The sequence below is a fragment of the Cetorhinus maximus genome, chromosome 8, assembly GCF_964194155.1.
Source record: "Cetorhinus maximus chromosome 8, sCetMax3.hap1.1, whole genome shotgun sequence".
Lineage (NCBI taxonomy): Eukaryota > Metazoa > Chordata > Chondrichthyes > Lamniformes > Cetorhinidae > Cetorhinus > Cetorhinus maximus.
This window is the reverse complement of record NC_135886.1, coordinates 42,810,204-42,832,666: the sequence shown is the minus strand read 5'-3', so window position 1 is coordinate 42,832,666 and position 22,463 is coordinate 42,810,204. Positions and strand designations below refer to the sequence as shown.

General features: G+C 40.3%; 1 protein-coding gene across 1 annotated transcript in view; it reads left to right on the top strand.

Annotated features, from left to right (window-relative positions):
- anks1ab (ankyrin repeat and sterile alpha motif domain containing 1Ab) overlaps positions 1-22,463 on the top strand; it is a 436,373-nt gene that overhangs the window by 119,954 nt on the left and 293,956 nt on the right. Inside the window, exon 5 of the mRNA XM_078547799.1 lies at positions 18,973-19,269. Coding sequence (XP_078403925.1) covers positions 18,973-19,269 — 297 coding nt within the window. The remainder of the gene's footprint in view (positions 1-18,972; positions 19,270-22,463) is intronic.

Sequence of the window (22,463 nt, the reverse complement as noted above, 5' to 3'; positions counted from 1 at the left end):
TCCCCAAAGCCTGTCCACCATCTAAAAGGCACAAGTCAGGAGGGTGATATAATACTCTCCACTTGCCTGGATGAGTGCAGCTCCAACAGCACTCAAGTTTGACACCATCCAGGACAGAGTAGCCCACTTGATTGGCACCCCATCCACAAACACCCCCTGCCTCCACCTCCAGTGGCAGCAGTGTGTACCATCTACAGGATGCACTGCAGGAACTCACCAAGCCTCCTTAAATAGCACCTTCCAAACCCACAACCATTACCACCGAGAAGGACAAGGGCAGTAGATGCATGGGAACACCACCACTGCCTGGAAGTTCCCCTCCAAGCCACACACCATCCTGACTTGGAACTATATCACTGTTCCTTCACTGTTGCTGGGTCAACATCCCGGAACTTCCTCCCTAACAGCACATGGACTACAGTGGTTCAAGAAGGCAGCCTCACCACCACCACCGTCTCGAGGGCAGTTAGGATGGGTAATAAATGCTGGCCTAGCCAGTGAGGCCCACATCCCATGAATAAGTTTTTAAAAATCATAAAATCCACATAAACAACAGTTAGATATAACCAAACCTTAGCCAAAGGTGTTTTGCCACAGCTGTATGCATGAGAATCTTTGTTTTCTGTAAATAACTGGACAGTTCTGATGTCAGTATGAACTTATAATTAGTTTGTATCCCTATTATGATAGATTTCCTGTTATGTTGGATTGCATATCTTAGAATAAAGGAAGCATTTTACCATATAATGTACAAAGCATTATTCTGTACGTTGCTATTGCAGGTCCTTTAGTAATAACTGGAAAGTCCTGCATATAGCATTCACTTCTAAGTTTCACTGTTGCAAGTTAAAGGTCTTGCCTTAGGTATTCTGAGGTACAGCAATGCCAATCACCCCTGTAAGCAGCTTGCATGACTTTAGGGATGTGCCCAATGTCCAACTATATGAAAATGTAACCCATGATTTTAAAAGCTATATCCCTCATAATGTGAATCAGCTACCATGTGACTTTCACATGTGCTTCTTCTAAATCTGTGAAGGCGCTCAGAAAAAATACTTGGTCAAATTAGGCTGGAGACTAATAAGCATTTATTGCACAATATATGGATATTTAGAGCAGCATTGTGGTTAGTTTCACTTAGTTTAATCAGCTGAACTTGTCTTTGTGTAATAATATCAAATAATGGACATAACCCATTGACATGCCAAAGTGTAATCCTGCTTGATGAAATAGCTACTAACCATTGTCTTGCATGCTACACTTGGCCTGACAAAAGTAACTTCCAACAGGTGATGCAACATCCTACTTTTCTGTCCTTGTTTTTATCACAGCTGGAAGTGAAAGCTTGTGCTGTAAGCATGTGATCAGGAACTTTCCAACACTATGGATATGAAATGTTTGTCGATGACTTAACCGGACTAACAAATGTCTAAATGTACACAACCTTTGGGAATGTGCCATCAATGTGTAGCACATTTGCATTTTAACCATCATTTGTCCCATTGCATTATTTATTTGCACTTTGTGAATACACTTAGCTTTAAAAACCCAACATTTAAATGTAATCTCTCGTCCCAAAATTTTTCACAGAATCACAAGAATTGTGATTCAGTGCAGAAAGAGGCCATTTGGCCTGTCAAGTCTGCACCAACTCACCAAATGGGCAGTTCCCTTAGTGCCATTCTCGCACTTTCTCCCTTTGACCCTGCACACTCACTTTTTTCAGGAAACTTGTTCAAAAAGTCCTATGATTGTCACATTTAGTTCCTGGCACCCTTGTTTGCTGCCACCCCTATATTTTTTATAAACCATCTACCTCTGCTGTACTATAGGAATGCATTTACTAGTTATATAATAAAAACATTTGTGTACATCTCTTGTCCAACATCTCATACTCTGCGCTGAATTACATGCAAGTTTATTGCTGCTGATTAGCTTGCATTCAAATTTCTTCAACATTTTAAAAATAAAACGTCCATTTGGAAAGGACAGGGAATGTGCCTTTTTTTAAAGCAGGACACAATGTTACAACATATGACTTAAAAAAAACTTAAAGAAATAAAGCCTGACATTTTGTCCTTGACTCTGACATATAGCTTGTGGAGCAATTGAATTTTGCCTTACCTGCAGTTCTAATAACTTGTGTTGTTGATTTACATAATTGAGTAAGCATTATAAATAACACAAAGGCGTGGGCCTAAGTTTGCAATCAGCAGCAAAGCAAGGGCACTTGCCACTGATCTCTAAGCCTTGCTGAGTGACCTCTTGCCTCTCACCATGTGTTGGTATCGCAACTGATGTTGCTGTGTTCTTTGCTGAGAAATTGCAACATAGAGCAGCAGTGATGTCATCAGGTTGCCCTCACAGCCAATCACATTAAAGGATTTTCAAAGACGCACAAATGGAAAACGAAAAACAATAAAATAAAATCACTATTAAAAACTTTTACATAGCAAATTAAAATTTGGGATATACATATTGATTTAAGGCAGAAGCTAAAATATTCAGAACATTCTTAAAAATAATAACATTTAAAGCATTTAGCTTAAATCTCATCATTTAACAACACTCCCAAGGTTATGCTTTTTTTGGGGTCAGTTCTATTTGTCAAATTTTGTTAGTCACATTGCCATTATTTAAAAAAAAAGTTATCTATTTGAACGATGTGTAACTTTTTAAAGAGTTTCAAATGACAATTTGAGGGCAGGAAAGTTGAAATTCTTGCTGATTTCATGATTGGTGCTCTGGGTGAGAGTGTTAATTGCATAAATTAAAGTTAAGGATATCTGGGTGAATGGCATTCATTAGATGATAACTTGAGCATACAGAGAGGCACTTATTGACACTGGTGTAGGGTTGTAGAGTTAGGAGCAATGCATTTGTAATGCTTCACTTTGAATAAATCTAAAACTGAGTAAAGAATGACACCCAGTCTCTTCCTTCACCAGTTGGCTGTCAGGGGTTTAACAGAGGGGTCTGCAGTGTAGTCTGTACTGGAGCCCTGAGTGACAGACTGCAATTTCAGGATTTCCGAGGCAATCTGCGCATTCCTGATATCCTGAATTTGCAGTCAGTTTCATGAGGGTGGTAATGGCGAATGTTGACAGTTTGCCATCAACCCCTCGTACAAAATGTGGCCTTGTGAATGTAGTGCTTAAAAATTGCATTGGCAGATCATTTGAGTTAAGATCTTGAATTAAGAAAAGTTGACTAAATGGCAAAATAAACAGACAGTGAAAAATAGAGGAAGATAGATTCGGTTGGTGACAAAGTAAAATTAAAGAGAGGCAGTTCAAGGAGGAGAGAGGTAGCAAGATTTACTTTAGGGAAAAGGTTCCAGATGTGGGGCTGAAATGGCTGAAGGCACTGGAGTAGATGGAAAGAATAATGTAGAGGAGGTCCAAATTGAGCTCATTTGTAACTATTTAAGGCTTAATATGAGTAAGGTGGAGGCTGTGGGGAGATTTGTAAATTAGGACAAGGATTTTGGATTGAGATGTTGAGGGATACCAACACAGTTTGACAAGCCTGTGTAATTAAACAAGAATTAATGTAGGATAGCATGTTGGATGAGAGTGTCAGATGCGTGGACCTTGACAAATAACACAATCCTGGCAGGCCAGCTAAGGGGGCATTGGAGTAACTGAATGAAGGTGGGCAAGCATTTTAGCAGCAGTGGAGTTAAGATGAGGGCCAAGGTGGACCAGGTTGCAGAGATGGGAATAGCTGGTCATGATGATTAAGTATTGGGGTTTGAAGAGGATCATACAGGAAATTAGGTCTGTGTTTGAGCAATAACCTTGAGCCTAGGTATTTCCAGCCTTTTAATTGACCTCCTTGGGAATGTAACTAAAGTTTATTTAACTTCCCAGCTTTAAATGAGGCACATTCCTGCACTTAAGAATAATAATACAATGGGCTGGATTTTGCCATTAAGGTGACAGTAAGACTAAACAGCCATCGCTGTCATTTACATGAAATCAGACAGTAACTACCAGCAACTCGAGATGTGTATTTAAACGCCAAAATCAGGAAGGTGCCTGCTCCTCCCAAAAGCTGCACGATGACAGCATCTTACCGTCTGACTCTTCATTCCAATATGCTCATCCATATATATAAAATAAACCACAGTTCGAGCCTTGCAACTTACCAATCAAAATCACGGCAAGAACAGCCAGTTAGGAATGATCAGATAGTTCACATGAACAAATTCAACAATCATTAGTCTGTAGCATCTACTAATGAGTGATTTGCTGTGCTGGTTCAATCAAAATATGTATAATATTTTCCCATCTATCTTTCATACTCTGCTTGCCAATTAGAGGCTCAAAATGAGATTTTTACACAATTGTTTAAAAATTGCACCCCCATCCATAAACCTGCCTTCAACTTTGCTGTGTTTGAGCATCTGTGCTAATATTTTTATATCAATGTAAGCACTCCTGAAAGCCTGGATTTGAGGTCCATATTTTTTCCAGACTTAACTTCCTTTAGCTAACAGTGATTATCAACGTAACCTGTGATTCGCAGATTCATGGTCTATATAGATGCATTGTAAAGAATAAACATATATGTACCATTTATGATTGCAATCCATGTGCAAACATATCTTTTCTGCATACTTCAAAAGAATCTGGGCAAAGAATTTTGAAATCCTTTTCGGGTTTAAAATTTTCACAATAGCTAAAATATAAATTATTTTTCCCTTCAGAGAAGGCAAATTTAGAGAGAAGGAGAGAAGGATAGATAGGAAAACAATTATTATTTAAAGGAGAGCAATTAGAGTTCAAAAGAAAGCAGAAGATGTATAAATTTTCAAGGTGAGAGTCTTCCTCATGCTGTAAAAGCAATTCTTAGTTTATCAATTGAGAAAGAATCCCAAGGTGAAATGAGGAAGCACTCACACAAAGGAGAATGTTGAACTGTGTCACCAGCCCTGGTATCTATTGAACGCATCTGAAGAGGATTTGTGTTTTTTTTTTCGTTCATGGGATGTGGGACCTTGCAAGGCCAGCATTTATTACCCATCCCTAATTTCCCTCGAGAAGGTGTTGGTCAGCTACCTTCCTGATCGCTGGCCTATCTGGTGCAGGTACACCCACTGTTACACTGATTCTGCTAGGCTGATTCTTTTCGGTGGCAGGATATCTTCGTTGTCCAAATATTCTTCAACCAAGATCTGTTATCGCCTTAGCTTCCACTCAGAAACCCCTTCTCCATCTACACCACCCCCTTTAGTTCACAGGGTTATAACCTTAAATTGGCTCCTGCATTTTGACATCTATAATCTGCAAAATTGCTGCCATCACAATTACATTTGCTGACCTTGTGTTGCTGTTAAACTTCTCCCTCAAAGGTTAGGAAATTGCCACCGATTGTCTGCCATCTACTATACGGCTCTGCCTGCTGACAAGTCCCTAAACATTCATTACTACAATTCCAACACTTCTGTGCCTGATTTTAGTCAGAAGAATATTTATCTTTCTATGAGAAGATTGCAGCTCTTTTAATTGTTCCTGTCTCATGCATGGCTTCACTTTGCTACATGTTATGCTTAAAGAGTAATCCAGCTTTATATAGTGCAACTCTATGCTTAGAAGGACTTTCTATATCCGCCCCACACATTTGTCAGGCCTCCATCACTTAACTCATGAATTACTGGTGGGAATTGCGTCATTGTTCCATCTAGCTCCATTAGAACAAACTGACTCTGATTTTTGACAGCATCAGGACCATTGAGTGGATGGAAGATCTACTCTATACAGCTTAGGATGCTGGACTGTGGCACTTAATTTTAGAGCCACTGTCTATGAACAAAATTTCTTCCCCATGAGTATAAACTTCTTATGCATTTGCATATCCAGTGACCCCTCCACCACCATTCCCTAACAGAGTAGTCCATGCCCACCACTCCCCACAGCTTATCTGCTCTCTTCCAGTGCAAGTCCATAATTCATCACATTCTGGTCTGTGTTTTCTATCAGCACCAAGGCAGCTTTGCCCTGTTGATCTATTCATACTTTTATGTGCAATTTGGTAAAGCTTTCTTAATACATCTTAAAAAAAAAGAATGCTAAGTACACGGCATGTACAGAGAGGTGGGCCGGATAGACTGGAACCAAAGGCTGGTGGGAAAAACTGTAGCTGAACAATGGGCTACCTTTAAAGAAGAAATGGTTTGGGCACAGCCAAGATATATTCCCTCTAAAGGGAAAAGTAGGGCATACAAATCCAGAGCTCCCTGGATGAAAAAGGAAATAGAAATTAAGATAAAGAAGAAAAAGTGTGCTTATGACGGCTGTCAAGTAGAAAATACAATTGAAAACCAAGCTGAATACAGAAGGTTCAGAGGAGAGGTGAAGTAGTAAAGAAGAGAGGCGAAGAGGGATTATGAGAAAAGACTGGCAGCCAACATAAAGGGGAATCCCAAAGTCTTCTATAGTCACATAAATAGTAAAAGAATGGTGAAAGGAGGAGTAGGGCCAATTAGGGACCAAAAAGGGGATTTACACATGGAGGCAGGGACATGGTTGAGATATTAAATAAGTGATTTGCATTTGTTTTTTACCAAGGAAGCAGATGCTACCAGGCCATGGTGATAGAGGAGGAAACTCTGTCATTAGAGGGTTAAAAATTGATGCGGTTTTGGATAAACTGCCAATATTTAAAGTTGACAAGGCACTGGGACCAGATGAGATGCTTTCAAGGACATTGAAGGAAGTGAGAGTGGAAATTGCAGGGCACTGGCCATAATCTTTCAGTCTTCCCTTGATTCAGAAGGTGGTAGAGGACTGGATAATTACAAACTACTCCCTTGTTTAAAAACAGTTGGAAAGATAAGTCCAGCAATTACAGACCAGTCATTTTAACTTTGGTGGTGGGGAAGCTTCTAGAAACAATTATTTGGGATAGAATTAATAGTCACATGGAAAAATGAGAGTTGATTAGGAAGAGCCAGCATAGCTTTCTTAAGGGAAAGTCATGTTTAACTAACTTGCTGGAGTTTTTTTGAAGAGGTAACAGAGGGTTGATGAGAGTAATGCTGTTGATGTGGTGTACATGGACTTCCAAAAGGCATTTGATATGGTGCTGCACAACAGACTTGTGAGAAATGTTGTAGCTCATGGAATAAAAGGGACAGTAGCAACGTGGATACAATATTAGCCGAGTAATAGGAAATGGCGAGTAATGGTGAATGGATATTTTTTGGGCTGGAAGAAGGATTGTAGTGGAGTTCCCCAGGGGATGGTATTGGGACCCTTGCTTTTCCTGTTGTATATTAATGATCTAGATCTTAGTGTGCAGGGGACAATTACAAAGTTTGCGGATGATACAAAACTTGGAAGCTGTGAGAAGGACATTGTAGAACTTCAAAAAGACATAGACAAGTTGGTGGAGTGGGCAGATAAGTGGCAAGTGAAGTTCAATGCAGAGAAGTGTGAGGTGATCCATTTTGGTAGAACGAACCTGGAGACACAATATAAAATAAGGGGTACAAAAAGCTTGGTAAAATTGTCTCATCACAAATAAATGGGCTTGAAATATACTTTGTTACATAGCACTCCAGCAGAGAGTGCACATTCAATATCTCACTTTTTTTTTACAGCGGCATAGAACGTCTTCAAAAGAAAACCAGTCAATGGTTCTGACAGTACTCTGAAACTTGAAATCATTTTCTAATTTACAAAATACCTTGATCAAATAAAGTTAATATTTGATCAGAATTGGTTTTGTTAATAACAGTTGGAACTTGTATTCTTGAAGGGACACAGTTTTACTAAAATGCATAAAAATGCACGATGCACTACATTTTCTGTCGTTCGCACACCTGTCCATAATAAGAGGGTATAATTTGAGTTGTTGAACATGAGGTATGTTAGTAATAAAATAAAAGCATTAAATCAGGCATAGATTTCTCTTTTGCAATATTTTCAAATTGCATGCCAAATTTAAATATGCCTTTGAAAAAACAAGAATGAAGAAACAAAGGCATAAGCAAGATTCCTCAAATCAAAATGCTTCAATTAGGAGTTAAGGGCAGTGAAATGTCACAGAACTTAACAGTCACACTTCTTTAAAAACAAGCCCTTTAATCTTGATACCTCCTGTTGAAATAATTGTCTCAATCTCTCGCAACTGTCTGCCAATTTATATATCCATATATAAGCACTCCTCTCTCTCTCTCTCTCTCCTCATGTTTCCATATTTGTGTAATTTTTAAAAATCTATCCCTCTTGTTAACTTTGATATCTATCACTCCATCTCAAGGTATCTCTAGCAAACATTTCGATTTGTATCTATTGATCACACTTGTTTTCTCACTTGAGTCCTTGTGCGTGCTTTCTTGTTGGCTCTCTTGCTTTTATTCTGTGGACAAGTTAATGGTTTTTGATATTTAAATAAAACTTATTGCTTTTGTGGTGCCAAAACATTTGAAAATATTTAATCTTTGTCCTAATATTTCCTAGTATTGCAAAACATTTTGAAGCAATCTAAGATACAATGGGATATGAAGTTGTTCAAAACAAAGACGAACAGCAGCATGAGATTAACATTTAGGAATTCCTTTTAGTGATTGAGAGGGTCAGGTTAGTTTAGAAAGAGGGAATTCAAGTTACTGTTACACTCCTTTAGTTGGAAATGATGGGGGGCCCAGCACATCAGTGCAAAAGACAAGGCTGAAGCATTTGCAGCAATCTTCAGTTAGAAGCGCTGAGTGGATGAACCATCTCAGCCTCCTCCTGAGGTCCCCAGCACCACAGTTGCCAGTCTTCAGCCAATTTGATTCACCCCACGTGATATCAAGAAACGGCTGAAGGCACTGGATACTGCAAAGGCTATGGGCCCTGGCAACCTTTGGCAATAGTATTGAAGACTTATGCTCCAGAGCTGGCTGCACCCCAGCCAAGCAGTCCTGGTACAGCTACAACATTGGCATCTACCCAGCAAAATGGAAAACTGCCCAGGTATGTCCTGTCCACAAAAAGCAGGACAAATCCAACCTGGCCAATTACTGCCCCACGAGTCTACTCTCAATCATCAGTAAAGTGATGGAAGGTGTCATCAACAGTGCCACTTGATAGCACTTATTCAGCAATAACCTGCTCACTGACGCTCAATTTATATTCTGCCAGGCCCACTCAGCCCTTGACCGCATTACAGCCTTAGTCCAAACATAGACAAAAGAGCTGAACTCCAGAGGTGAGGTGGTAGTGACTGCCCTTGACATCAAGGCAGTATTTGACCTAGTGTGGCACCAGGGAACCCTAGCAAAACTTGAGGTTCTGGGAGTCAGGGACAAATTCTCCATTGGTTGGAGTCACACTTGGCACAAAGGAAGATAGTTGTGGTTGTTGGAGGTCAATCACTTCAGTCCCAGCACATCGCTGTGGGATTATAGTGCCCTTAGCCCAACTATCTTCTGTTTTGTCAATGACCTTCCCTCCATCATAAGGTCAGATGTGGGGATGCTCGCTGATAGCACAATGTTCAATAACATTCGTAACTCCTCAGATATTGAAGCAGTCCCTGGCCTTATGCAGCAAGACCTGAACAACACTCAGGCTTAGGACAAGTAACATTCATACTGCAAAAGTGCCAGGCAATGACCATCCTCCAGCAAGAGCGAATCCAAGCACCTCCCTTGACATTCAATGGCATTACCATTGCTGAAACCCCCACTATCGACATCCTGGGGTTATTATTGATCATAAACTGAACTGGACCAGCCATATAAATACTGTGACTACAAGAGCAGGTCAGAGGCTGGGAATTCTGCGGCGCGTAACTCACCTCCTGACTCCCCAAAGCCTGTCCACCATTTACAAGGCACACATGAGGAGTATAATGGAAGACTCTCCACTTGCCTGGAGCTCCAACAACACTTGAAGCTCAACACCATCCAGGACAAAGCAGCCAACTTGATTGGCACCCCATCCATTACCTTAAGCATTCACTCACTTCACCACCGATGCACAATGGCAGCAGTGTGTACAATCCACAAGGTGCACTGCAGCAACTTGCCAAGGCTCCTTCGACAGCATCTTCCAAATCTGTGACCTCTACTACCTAGAAGGACAAGGGCAGCAGATGCATGGGAACATCACCACCACCTACAAGTACCCTTCCAAGCCACACACCAACCCTGACTTGGAACTACATTGCCATTCATTTACTGTCGCTGGGTCATGTCCTGGAGCTCCCTCCCTAACCACTGTTATTGTACCTATTCCACGTGGACAACAGTAGTTCAAGAGGGCCACTCACCACCACCTTCTCAAGGGCAATTAGGGATGGGCAATAAAAATGATGAGCTAGCCAGCAGCACCCACGTCCTGTGAAAATTTTTTTAAAAAACTAGTGCTAGTTCTTAAATTACATTTTTTTGTTTGAATTTCTCTTGCATTTGTGGCCTGCCTTTCCATTTTTGCAACCATCTCTCCTGAAGTATTGCTTTCTACTGGCCATAGATCTCTGGGTGCAAGTTGATCTCTGGTACCCTGTCCAAGTAACCATTCTTTATATATGAACCTGAACATTGGCTGTTCTTGACTATTTGCTGAATCTGACTCAACTCATGATCGTATGTGTGCACTTTCCAACAAGGAACTGTTGCAGATAACATTTCCCCTTTGAAGCCAAGGAGACGTTGAGCTCAGTTTTTCTGCCTTCCCTGTTGTCCTAGATGATGTAAGCTACATCAGCACAGCCCAAAGATTGTTGGCACTGGAGTTCATTCTGATCACTCCGGTGCAAACTGAAATTACAATGGGCTGAATTTTCACGGTGGTAATGAAGGTGAAACTGTCAGTGTTCGCTGTCGTAACTCCACTGAAATTGACAGCAACTTTGAGAATTCGCACATATGCAAACTAAAATGGAAATCTTGAACTTGCTGTCAGTGATTCTACGCTTCAGACTGCAATCAATGGAAATAACTTGAATTGATGAGAACTTTCACTCTTATACTGCTAGTCTTGATGTAAAAACCGTTTGCAAAAATTACATATACTTGTTGAATAAGGTATTTTTAATGAGACTAATTGCATAATTACTTCTAAACACCCTCAATGCCTTGAAAATCTTATTTTATATTTGTGCAATGTCAAATTTCTCCTTAACTATAAAAAAAACCCGTGACATTTTAAAAAATGCTCTTTTTATTTGGAAGTTTCTTTGGAATATTGTAGAAGTTATATGAAAATTTAAGTTAAAAGCAACATTAACCACTTTTAACCCTGGTTTGCTGTGTGTGAATACTTCAGTGTGATTGACTGCTTATCTGCTGCTGACTTCACTGCTGCTGCATGCCGAGACATGACTTGGCACCTGATTTAAACTGCTGTTGGGATAGAGAAAAACCATGCCACAGAGACCGTCAGACCTTTGTGGGCAACTGCCTGAGGTCAGTGGCGAGTGCTCTTGCTTTGCTGCTGACTGCAATATCTGTGCCCACCTGTTAAGCAAAGATAGCAGGTTACTTAATGAGTTAACTAATGTTTTGAATTTAATTGTGCTTTGTTGGTGGATGTGGCTGCCATGGTAAAACCATTGTTTACCTGTTGCAAAAATAAAAACATTACCCTCCCATTCATGATTTGTGGATGGGCATTGACAATATCTAGCATTTGCTGCTTTTCAATAGCAAACATTGTGCTGTAATTCACATAAATGAAAAAGGCTAATGGACAGTAGTGGAAGAGTTATGAAAGGTAACTGAAAGCATGCTTGAATAATTAGGCATTAAGAAGGCTTCTGAAGATGAAGGGGAGTTTTGTTTGGAATGGAACTCCACAAATGAGGGCCAAGATGGCTGAAAGCTTTGAATCAGGGAATCTTACAGCACAGTTGGAGGCCATTTTAAGCCTGTCATGCTCTTTGAAAGAGCTGTCCAATTTAGCCCCACACGCTGAACTATCAAGGTTTTGCACTTTGGCTGAGTCTCAGTGAGCAGTTGAGGAAGGAGATAGATTTAATGACTAGGTTATGCTTTTTTTGGCAAAAGTCAAATGAAATAGCTCTGGCACACCCAATGCTCAGTTAGAGGTTCATTTTTTGACATCCATTCAGCTGCCTGACAATATAGAGATAGACATTGAGTTGAAGGCGGTGGTGAAAAGGTAGAGTTGGATCTTGGCAACTTACACTTAAAAGTTAACCCCATAGCTCTGAGGGGAAACATATAAATCAGAAAAAGGAGGGGCCCAAGAATGTAAAATTTGGATGCATCAGAGATAATTGTTGGAGGGAGTTGAGAACTGGAGGAAATGTTGTTGTTTGAGGTTCACTCGCTGCATTGGGGTAGGAATCCATGGAGCACATGATGGAGGCCTACCAAGGTGGACCACAGAGAAGAGGAGAGGTGTTGGAAGGAAAAGGTATGATCAACTTTGTCCAACATCTTGAGAGGTCAAGTAGAAGGAATGATTGCACAACATGGTCAGGTTACAGAGGGTGATGGTAATTCTGCCCAGGACAATCTTGATGCTGTTTACATGGTGGAACATAACAAGAAATTGTAGATATTTGTGGGAGAACATAGTAATAACATTTTCAGGAACCTCATAAGACCATAAGAAATAGGAGCAGGAGTAAGCCATTCGGTCCACCAAGCCTTCTCTGCCATTCATGGCTAATCTGATTGTGGCCTTAATTCTACTTTGCTGCCTACCCCTTGATTCCCTTGTAGATCAAAACTCAGCCTTGAATATATTCAATGACCCCGCCTCCATTGCTATCTGTGGAAGAGAGGTGCAAAGATTTAACAGTCCTCTGAGAGAAGAAATTCTTCTTCATCTTCATCTCATACGGGCGACCCCTTATTTTGAAAATGTGTCCCTTAGTTCTTTATTTCCCTACAAGGGGTGACATCCACTCTGGATGTACCCTGTCAAGCCCCCTCAGAATATAAAATGTTTTGATAAGATCACCCCTCATTCTTCTAAACTCCAATGAATGCAGGCCTAACCTGCCTAACCATTCCTCAACTGAGGGAACCTCCTCTGAACTGCTTCCAATGCAATTATATCCTTCCTTAAGTAAGGAGACCAAAACTGCACAGAGTACTTCAGGTGTGGTCTCACCAATGTACTGTACAGCTGTAACAAGACTTCTCTTCTACTTTTATACTCCACCCCCCCTTGCAGTAAAGGCCAACATTCCATTTGCCTTCCACTTGCTGTACCTACATGCTGACTTTTGTGATTCATGAACAAGGACTCCCAGATCCCCCTGTACCCCAGTATTCTTCAGTGTCTCCATTTAAATAATAATCTGCTTTTCTATTCTTCCTGCCAAAGTGGACAACCTCACATTTTCCCACATTATACTCCACCTGACAAACTTTTGCCCACTCACAATATCTGCTTGCAGACTCTCTGGGCCGTGGCTTTCGGGCTCCCCAGTGTGGATTGGGGTGTGGTGTTGGGGGGGTACCCCAAAGTTGCGCTGCGGAATCCCTCTCGGAACTTCACAGCTAAGGGTTTGCGTGGCAATTTCCCAGAAGCACAAATTTCCTCAGGGCAATTGCTGTGCGCTGGGAACCATCCGAAAATGCTCTTTAAGTTGCAAAGTTTGGATAGTTCTGACAGAGTTAACTAATAGTCACTCAGAAAAAAGTTACAAGTATCAAAACGGTTTCTAACTTCTGGGTAATTATTGTAAAGACCCAGACCGACCCCTAACCCCCTCCCGACGGGACTCCCCACACACCTCGACCCACCATGGGACTAACTCCACCCCGCCCCCCCACCCCCCCCCCCATCTCCCCAACTAACCCCGCCAACCACAGTATTCTCCACACTCCCCCATGAGATTCCCCCCCTCCGTGGACCCAATTCTCTCTCCCCCCCCCCGCCCCCCGAGGCCTGAGCACAAACCCCCACCCCGAAATCCTATTCACTCACCTTAGGCACTTACCTTCCCCATGGCCTGTGAATTTCAATGGGACCTTTAATTTACCTAGTTTACAGCAGCTGGTGCCATAAAAAAGGCGGCATGTGATCCTCCAATTCGATGGAGCTGGACTTTGATGCTGGGCCTTGGGGATGAGCTACACTGCCTGGATCCCGCCCATCCTGAGTTGGAAAGTCAGGTGACACAGGCACGGAAGAAAATTCAACAAGGTAATTGGGCATGGAGTGGCAATTCGAAGCTGATTGCCAGTCCAAGGAATTTACGGCCCTCTGTCATCTCCCCGTAACTTGTTTCCCTACCTATTTTTGTATCATAAGCAAATTTGGTTACCATACAGTTGGTCCCTTCATCCAGGTCCCATTAATATAGGTCGTAAATAGTTGAGTCCCCAGCACTGATCCCTATGGCACTCCACTCGTTACAGTTTGCCAACCTGAAAAAGATCCATTTATCTGGATACTCTGGCTTCCTGTTAGTTAGCTAATCCTCTATCCCTGCTAATATAATATAATAACACCATGAGCTCTTATCTTGTACAGTAATCTTTTATGTGGCATCTTATTGAATGCCTTTTGGAAATCTAAATACACTACATCTACTGTTCCCCTTCATCCACTGTGCTTGTGACATCCTCAAAGAACTCTAATAAATTTGTCAAGCACAGAGACAATGAGGTTGGGTACAGCGTGGTAGTTGAAGAGGCTTGTGGACCAAGGTGGATTTTTAAGCAAGTTGTTCTGAGAGTGATTTTGAAGGAGGGAGCAATTCTGGGTGCATGAACAGTGGGTTTAATTAATAGTTTAAACAAATACTGGGGCAAAGTTATGTGGTCGGGGTCTAGGAGTGTTGCAATAACTGAATTAGCAACACAGCTGCAGACTGAACTTTATATGTAAGACATGTTTTGATAAGTCATGTTTAAGGCATATGCTGGGATGTAAAATCTCTTAACTATGACTCTCCCTTTTGAACAGTTGCAAGTTTTTTTTTGTATGGAAACTTGACAGCAGTAATGATGAACTGAAGCTGCTTGAGGGATATTTTTCCAGAAGTGGTCAAAGGCAAATTTGGCAAAGCCATATTTAAAACTTTTGTATATGGTTTGAGAACTAAATGTTCATAGTGAGTTCATTATTTGTATGTGTCATACATGAGGCTACTGTGGCTGCGTGCATTTAACATTACACTCCCATGAGGAGATTTTCAGGGTAACATCACTTGGATATGGAGCGGGTGAGGAAGCTTGTATGAAGTGAGTTATAATTGTCTTTTGCACAAAAGGAAACTCCCACTAAAGCCAAAGTTAACAAAACTTGAAGCAAAATGGAATATATAATGAAGTCCAACTCATTACTTAATATGTCTTTCATATTTACAGAATATATTGGGTACTCTGCTGTTTTCTGTTCCATAATCTTTACTGAGTTTCATGGATAAACGTACCAATAAATACTGCACATTCACAGTGACTAGTGCTAAAGTATATAACAGCTTTTGAATGTATTAATTATCTCAGAAAGAGCTCCTGTTGCCTTTTTTGAAGTGCATCATCTGGATTTAGTTAGCTAGTTTTACGATATAGAATATGACATATGCAGTCTTTCACCCTGAGACCAGAATACAAATGCTACTGATTATTGGAAGAAAGGAATTATGTAAGACTCATTGAACCAGTTAGGTGGGAATACGCTCACCTTCCATTCTTAGCTATTTAATCATAGCCAGTCTATCACTTGCAATGGCTTCTCTTTGTGCTCCTGCACCGTTATCTCTGGTGTACTCCAAGGATCTATCCTTGGCCCCCTTCTATTTCCCATCGACATGCTGCCCCTCAGCAACATCATCTGAAAACACAACTTAGTTTTCGTGTGTACTCTAAGGGCACCTAGCACAGCCTTGCCACGACTCTCTTGATCCTTCACTGTTGCTAAATCATCGGATTGCTTATCTGACATCCAGTACTGGATGAGCAAAATTTTTTTTCCAATTAGACATTGGAAACACTGAAGCCATTGTCTTTGGACCCTGCTACAAACTCTATTCCCTAGCTGCTGACTCAGTCCTTTTCTCTGGCAACTGTTTGAGGCTGAGCCAGACTGTTCGCAATCTTGATGTCATATTTGACCCTGAGATATGCTTCTGACCACATATCCGCACCATCAGCAAAATGGCCCATTTCCATCTCCATAACATCACCTGACTCTCCATCCTTGCCTCAGTTCATCAGCTGCTGAAACCCTCATCCATGCCTTTGTTAGCTCTGGACTTGACTATTCCAATGCAATTCCGGTCAGCCTCTCATATTCTACCCTCTCTTAATTTGAGCTCATCCAAAGCTCTGCTGCTCATATCCTAATTTGCGCCAAGTCAAGTTTGCCCATTGTCCCTGTGCTTCCTGACCCACATTGGCTTCCAGTCGAGCAACACCTTGATTTTAAAATTTCCACCCTCGTTTTCAAGTCCGTCCAGGGCTCACCCCTCCCTATCTCTGTAATCTCCTCCAGCCCCGCAACACACAATCTTTGTGCTCATCTAATTCTGGCCTCTTAAGCACCTCTGATTTTAATTGCTCCACCATTGGTGGCCCTACCTTCAGCTGCTTAGGCCTTAAGCTTTGGAATTCCCTTCCTAACCCCTCAACCTCGCGACCTGTCTCTCCTCCTTTAAGGCACTACTGTACTTAAGACCTTCCTCCATGACCAAACTTCAGGCCATCTGCCCTGATATCACTTTATATGACTTGGTGTCCAATTTTACTTTATAACACTTCTGTGAAGCATCTTGGGACACTTTATTACATTAAAAGAACAATATAAATACTTGTTGTTGATGCATAAAGTGCTTTCAGAGACAGGCTAGGATTCTTCCTTTGAGCAGAGCATTACATGGTCAAGTTTCAGGTTGATCAGTGCTTTCCACATCAAAGTTTTATTTGCCTTAATAGCTAAACTTATGAGATGTACTAAAAGAAATTTATAGTAATAAATGAATGAAATTGATTTAATTCATTTGTTCATATTAATTTATTAATTTGTTATGCATTGTAATTTATTATAGTATTGTGTTTCTGGATTTTGTGTATGATTTTATGTAGTTAGTAAAAAAAAATTATGCCAAGTTTTCTATTCTGTTGTGTTAATGTATATGTACGTTGTGAAAATGTGTTTGTGTGTGCAAATATATGTATAAATACACATATATATGTATATATGTGTTTATTTATGTGGCTATCCATTTATGTATGGCTGTTTCACATTATTTTATACTTTACTATGTTCATCAGCTAAATAATTTAAGCTCAGTGTAAATTGTAAAATATTATGATTCCATTGTTTGAAAATAATTCATTTAAGATGTAAATTGAGCCTTTGTGATAGATAACTGTAATTTATCAAGTAAGTTGCCTTCAAAGAATAGTTGCTGATCAGCTGCATCTCAGATGCTGCAAAAGAGTTAAACTGATGCTTTGCTTGAGCTTATCCAAAACTCTGCCTGTTTCCTAACTCACATTAAGCTTCTTGTGCCTGCTGACCTACATTAGCTCCTGGCTTAATTCTAAAATTTGCATCTTTGTTTTCAAATCCCTTGATGGCCTTGTACCCCCCACCGACTGTCACACACACGTCTCTGATCTCTGTAACCTTCTCCTATCTCTGTATTTCTCCAGTCTTAACCTCTTCAGCATCTACAATTTTAATCGCTCCAACACTGGTGGCCATATCTTCAAATGTCTAGACCCTTAACTCTGGAATTCCTTCCTTAAAACTCTCTACCTCACTCTTATCCTTTAAGACGTTCTCTAAGACCTTCTTCTTTGATCTGTCCTAATATTTCTTCTTGTGCTTGTCAAACTTTATTTGATGACACTCCTGTTAACTGCCTTGGAAGGTTTTTTCGACATTAAAGCCACTATATAAATACAAGTTGAGTTGTTGCCATTTTAAAGATAACTGGCTGACCTTTTGTTTTCTAGTCAATACTTTTGCATGCCTAAAGCCACCAGCTAAATAGCCTGAATGCTTCTTTGTATCAAAATCCAAATTGTATCATAAGCCTTTCCTAATTAAATTTTGGCATAGAACTTTGAATGTGGAAGGAAACATTTTGTATTACAAAAACATTAGTTTTTACCAATTCACTTAAGTCCTACACTCCAACCTGATTTGGTGCTCACTGTTTTTTAGAACTTCATCCACCTTTCTGTCTTCATTGTTCAACTGTACCTTGTAATTTACTAGGTGTATTGTTTCTGAATGGGGGGATTAGCACACAATATATTAATACCTTGGTAGCTTTAGAAAACCACATTTCCATCACCTTAGCGTCACTTCCAACTGAAATTAAAAATTCCATCTTGGCTCTTTGGAAAAACTTGATGTGGATAGGATATTGTATGATTTTTGCCATTAACTACAGCTTGTCTATAAAATGATATAGTTGTTTTCACAAGTGCGTTATACTTTAATTTCTCTCTGCTCTTTTTGCCTCAATGGAAATGTTGCAAAAGCAGTGCTGGCTTCTGTTCTGGAGCATGCTACTAAAGCTGAATGGAGATTTATCCTTGGCCTTTCATTTGTATGAAGGGATACCATTTTAATCATTTTCAATTAGAGAAAACTTGAAGAAGATGTGTAAGCATGCCATTTTTAAACTAATGCTTTCCCTTGATACAGTTCTTCAACTAATCACAGTTCAAACTTGCCTAATTTAAAACTAAGCATTTACCTTTTTAAAAGACAGTGAAAGCCAGAAAACAATGTAATTTACACCCACTAATGCATGGTTGATTTAATTGGTGAACATAATTTGATACACTATTACCCTTATTATTGGCACAATTTTAAAGCTAACCACATTTCTCTGAAATAACTGGAAAGTTTGAACGAACACACAGGCTATGGATTATACTTAAAAACTACAATTTGCCAATTATGGTAATAGGATAATTGTGTTAGGATGGCATGAAGCTGTGCGTGTATGCCATTTATTGGCTTAATCTGATTAATATATTGAACTTTGTAATCATTTTTGTGCACTTTGTCATCCCTTTTGTAACAGAACAATGACAATGAGACGGCCTTGCACTGTGCAGCACAGTATGGTCACTCAGATGTTGTAAAAGTTCTTCTTGAGGAGCTCACAGATCCTACAATGAGAAACAACAAATTTGAAACCCCATTGGACCTGGCTGCATTGTATGGGAGGCTGGAGGTGGTGAAAATGCTACTAAATGCCCACCCAAACCTACTGAGCTGTAACACCAAGAAACACACACCTCTTCACTTGGCAGCAAGAAATGGGCAAAAAGCAGTAGTGGAAGTCCTTATGGAAGCAGGAATGGACATTAACTATCAGGTAATGGCTAAGGTTTTTGCGTATAGAGGCGCACACAACCAGTGGTCACTTGTTTGTGTTTTTCCTGCAGTTTTCTCACCTTAATCCTTCAAGGTACAGTTAATGATACATATTTTCTTTCTCGTAGTAACTTGCAGAAGTGATAATTTGTTGACATGAGATCAGTGTCAGTGAACTGCTAGGCTATGGGTGCAAATAAACTCATGCAGTACCAGCTGCGTCCTTGCTTGATGACCGCAACACACTGCAGCAGGGTTTATTAATTGTGATGAGGAGATGAAATTTCCATGGTTTTTAATTTCTCTTTTCCCACTTGTTAGGAACATAGGAGCAGGAGTAGGCCATTCACCCCCTAGAGCTTGCTCTGTCATTCAGTTAAATCATGGCTGATCATCTACATCAACGGCATTTTCTTATGCTATCCCCATATCCCTTGATGTCATTAGTACCTATAAATATCAATCTCTCTCTTGAACATACCCAATGACTGAGCTTCCACAGCCCTCTGGGGTAGAGAATTCCAAAGATTCACTACCCTCTGAGTGAAGAAATTCCTCCTCATCTCAGTCCTAACTGCCTTGCCTCTTATTCTGAGACTGTGTTTCCTGGTTCTTGATCCCCTAACCAGGTGAACATCCTTTTGTAACTTTTGATGAGATCACCTCTTATTCTTCTAAACTCCAGAGAATACAGGCCCGACCTACTCATAGGACATCTTGCCAACCCAGGAATTAGCCTGGTGAACCTCTGCTGCACTCCCTCTGTGGCAGGTATATCCTTCCTTAGGTAAGGGACCCAAAACTTTAGACAATACTCCAAAGGTTGGTCTAACCAAGATTCTGTGCAATTGAAGCAAGACATCTTTACTCCTGTACTCAAATCCCCTCACAATGAAGGCCAGCATACCATTTGTCTTCCTAATTGCTTGCTGTACCTTCACGTTAGCTTTCACTGACTTATGAACAAGGACACCCAGGTCCCTTTGGACATCAACACTTCCCAATCTCTCTCCATTTAAGAAATACTCTGCACCTCCATTCCTCTTACCAAAATGGATAACCTTGTACTTATCCACATTATATTCCATCTGCCATGTTCTTGGCCACTCACTAAGCCTGTCCAAATCCCCTTGAAGCCTCTTTGCATCATCCTCACAGCTTACATTCCGATTTAGTTTTGTGTTATCCGCAAACTTGGAAATATTACATTGAGTCCCCACATCCAAATTATTGATAAGGATTGTGAACAGCAGGGGCCCAAGTACTGATCCTTGCGGTACCTCACTAGTCACAGCCTGCCAACTTGAGAATGACTTGCTGTTACTCTGTCTTCTGTCTGTTAACCAATCCTCAATCCATGCCAGAATATTACTCCTTATCCCATGTGCGCTAATTTTATTTACTAATCTCCTGTGTAGGACCTTCTGCAAATCCAAATACACCACATCACTGATTCCCCCTTATCAATTCTGCTAGCAACATCCTCATAAAACTCCCAACAGGTTTGTTAAACATGATTTCCCTTTCACAAATCCATGTTGACTCTGCCTAATCTCACCATTATTTCCTAAGTGTCCAGTAATTGCATCCTTTATAATAGAATCTAACATTTTCCCTACTACTGTTGTTGGGCTAACAGTTCTGTTGTTCACCGTTTTCTCTCTCCCTCCTTTTTTAAACATTGGGGTTATATTTGCAGCCTTCCAATCTGCAGGCACAGTTCCAGAATCTGTACAATTTTGAAAGATGACCACCAATGCATCCACTGTCTTTATGGCCACCTCTTTCAATACTCTGATATGTAGATCATTGGATAATGATTGATAATCCTGGGGATTTATCAACTTTCAGTCCCATTAATTTCTCCTATACTACCTTTTTACTAATACTAATTTGCTTCAGTTCCTCATTCTCTAATCCCTTGATTTGCCATTATTTCTGGGAAAATTTTGTCTCTTCCTCTGTGAAGGCAGACACAAAGTAATTATTTAACTTCTCTGCCATTTCCCCATACTCCATTATAAATTCCCCTGTCTCTGCCTGTAATGCCATTTGTCCCTGCTAATCTTTTCCTTTTTACATACCTATAGAAGCTTTTACAGTCTGTTTTAATGTTTCGCACTGGTTTGCATTCATATTCTATTCTCCCTTTCTTTATCAGCTTATTGGTCCTCCTTTGCTGAATTCTAAAATGCACTCGATCCTCAGGCTTACCACTTTTTTGGGCAACTTTATAAGCCTCTTCTTTTGATCTAATACAATCTTTTACTTGCTTTGTTAGCAATGGTTGACTCTTTTTACCTGTTGGTTTTTTGTGCCTTGAAGGAATATATATTTGTTTTTAACCATGTATTTAGTTCTTGAAAGACTAGCCATTGCTTGTCTACTGTCATACCTTTTAATGTGTTTTCCCAATCCATCACAGTCAACCTGCCCCTCATACCATCATAATTTCCTTTCTTTAGATTTAAGACCCCAGTTTCTGATTGAACCATATTGTTTTCAAACTTAATGGAAAATTCTATCACATTATGGCCACTCTTCCCTAAGGGATCTTTTACAACATGATTATTAATTAGCCCTCATTGCAAAATACTAGATTTAAAATAGCCTGTTGCCTAGTTGGTTCCTCAACATACTGCTCTAGAAAACCATCTCATACAAGTCCCATCTTCTTTGTACAAATTCCCAGATCATCAGGAGCTGTGCAGCCTGGTACCTATGCTGAAGTAGTATTCCCTAATCCTGCCTCACATGGCATAGTAATAGGGCAAGAATTCATCACAATCAGGTTTTGAACCTATGTCCTCTTGTTTTGTGTGACCGTAAATTTCTCTAATGCACAGTGCTAATGTGTTGCTTTGCGCCCCCTTGTTATTTTAGCTCACTAGCTGATTCCCTTGGTATTGCTTATGATGAATGAATAGATAGCAGTCTGATGTGTGGGAGGAAGTGTGTGCTATAGGAATTACATTTTAAATATAAGGTCGCCGAACATTATATTTCTTCCGGATGAGCAGGAAAGGAGTGCCATGAACTAAGGCAAAAGAGGACATGGAGGTGAGTGGATTGACTCTTCCACATATTTTTATAGGGAGCATGATGAGTGTATTGTAGGTATTTTTAAAGTTGCAGGTGGGTTGAAAGAACAAGTTAGAAGCTGCAATTGAAAAATTTAATATATGATATATTGCG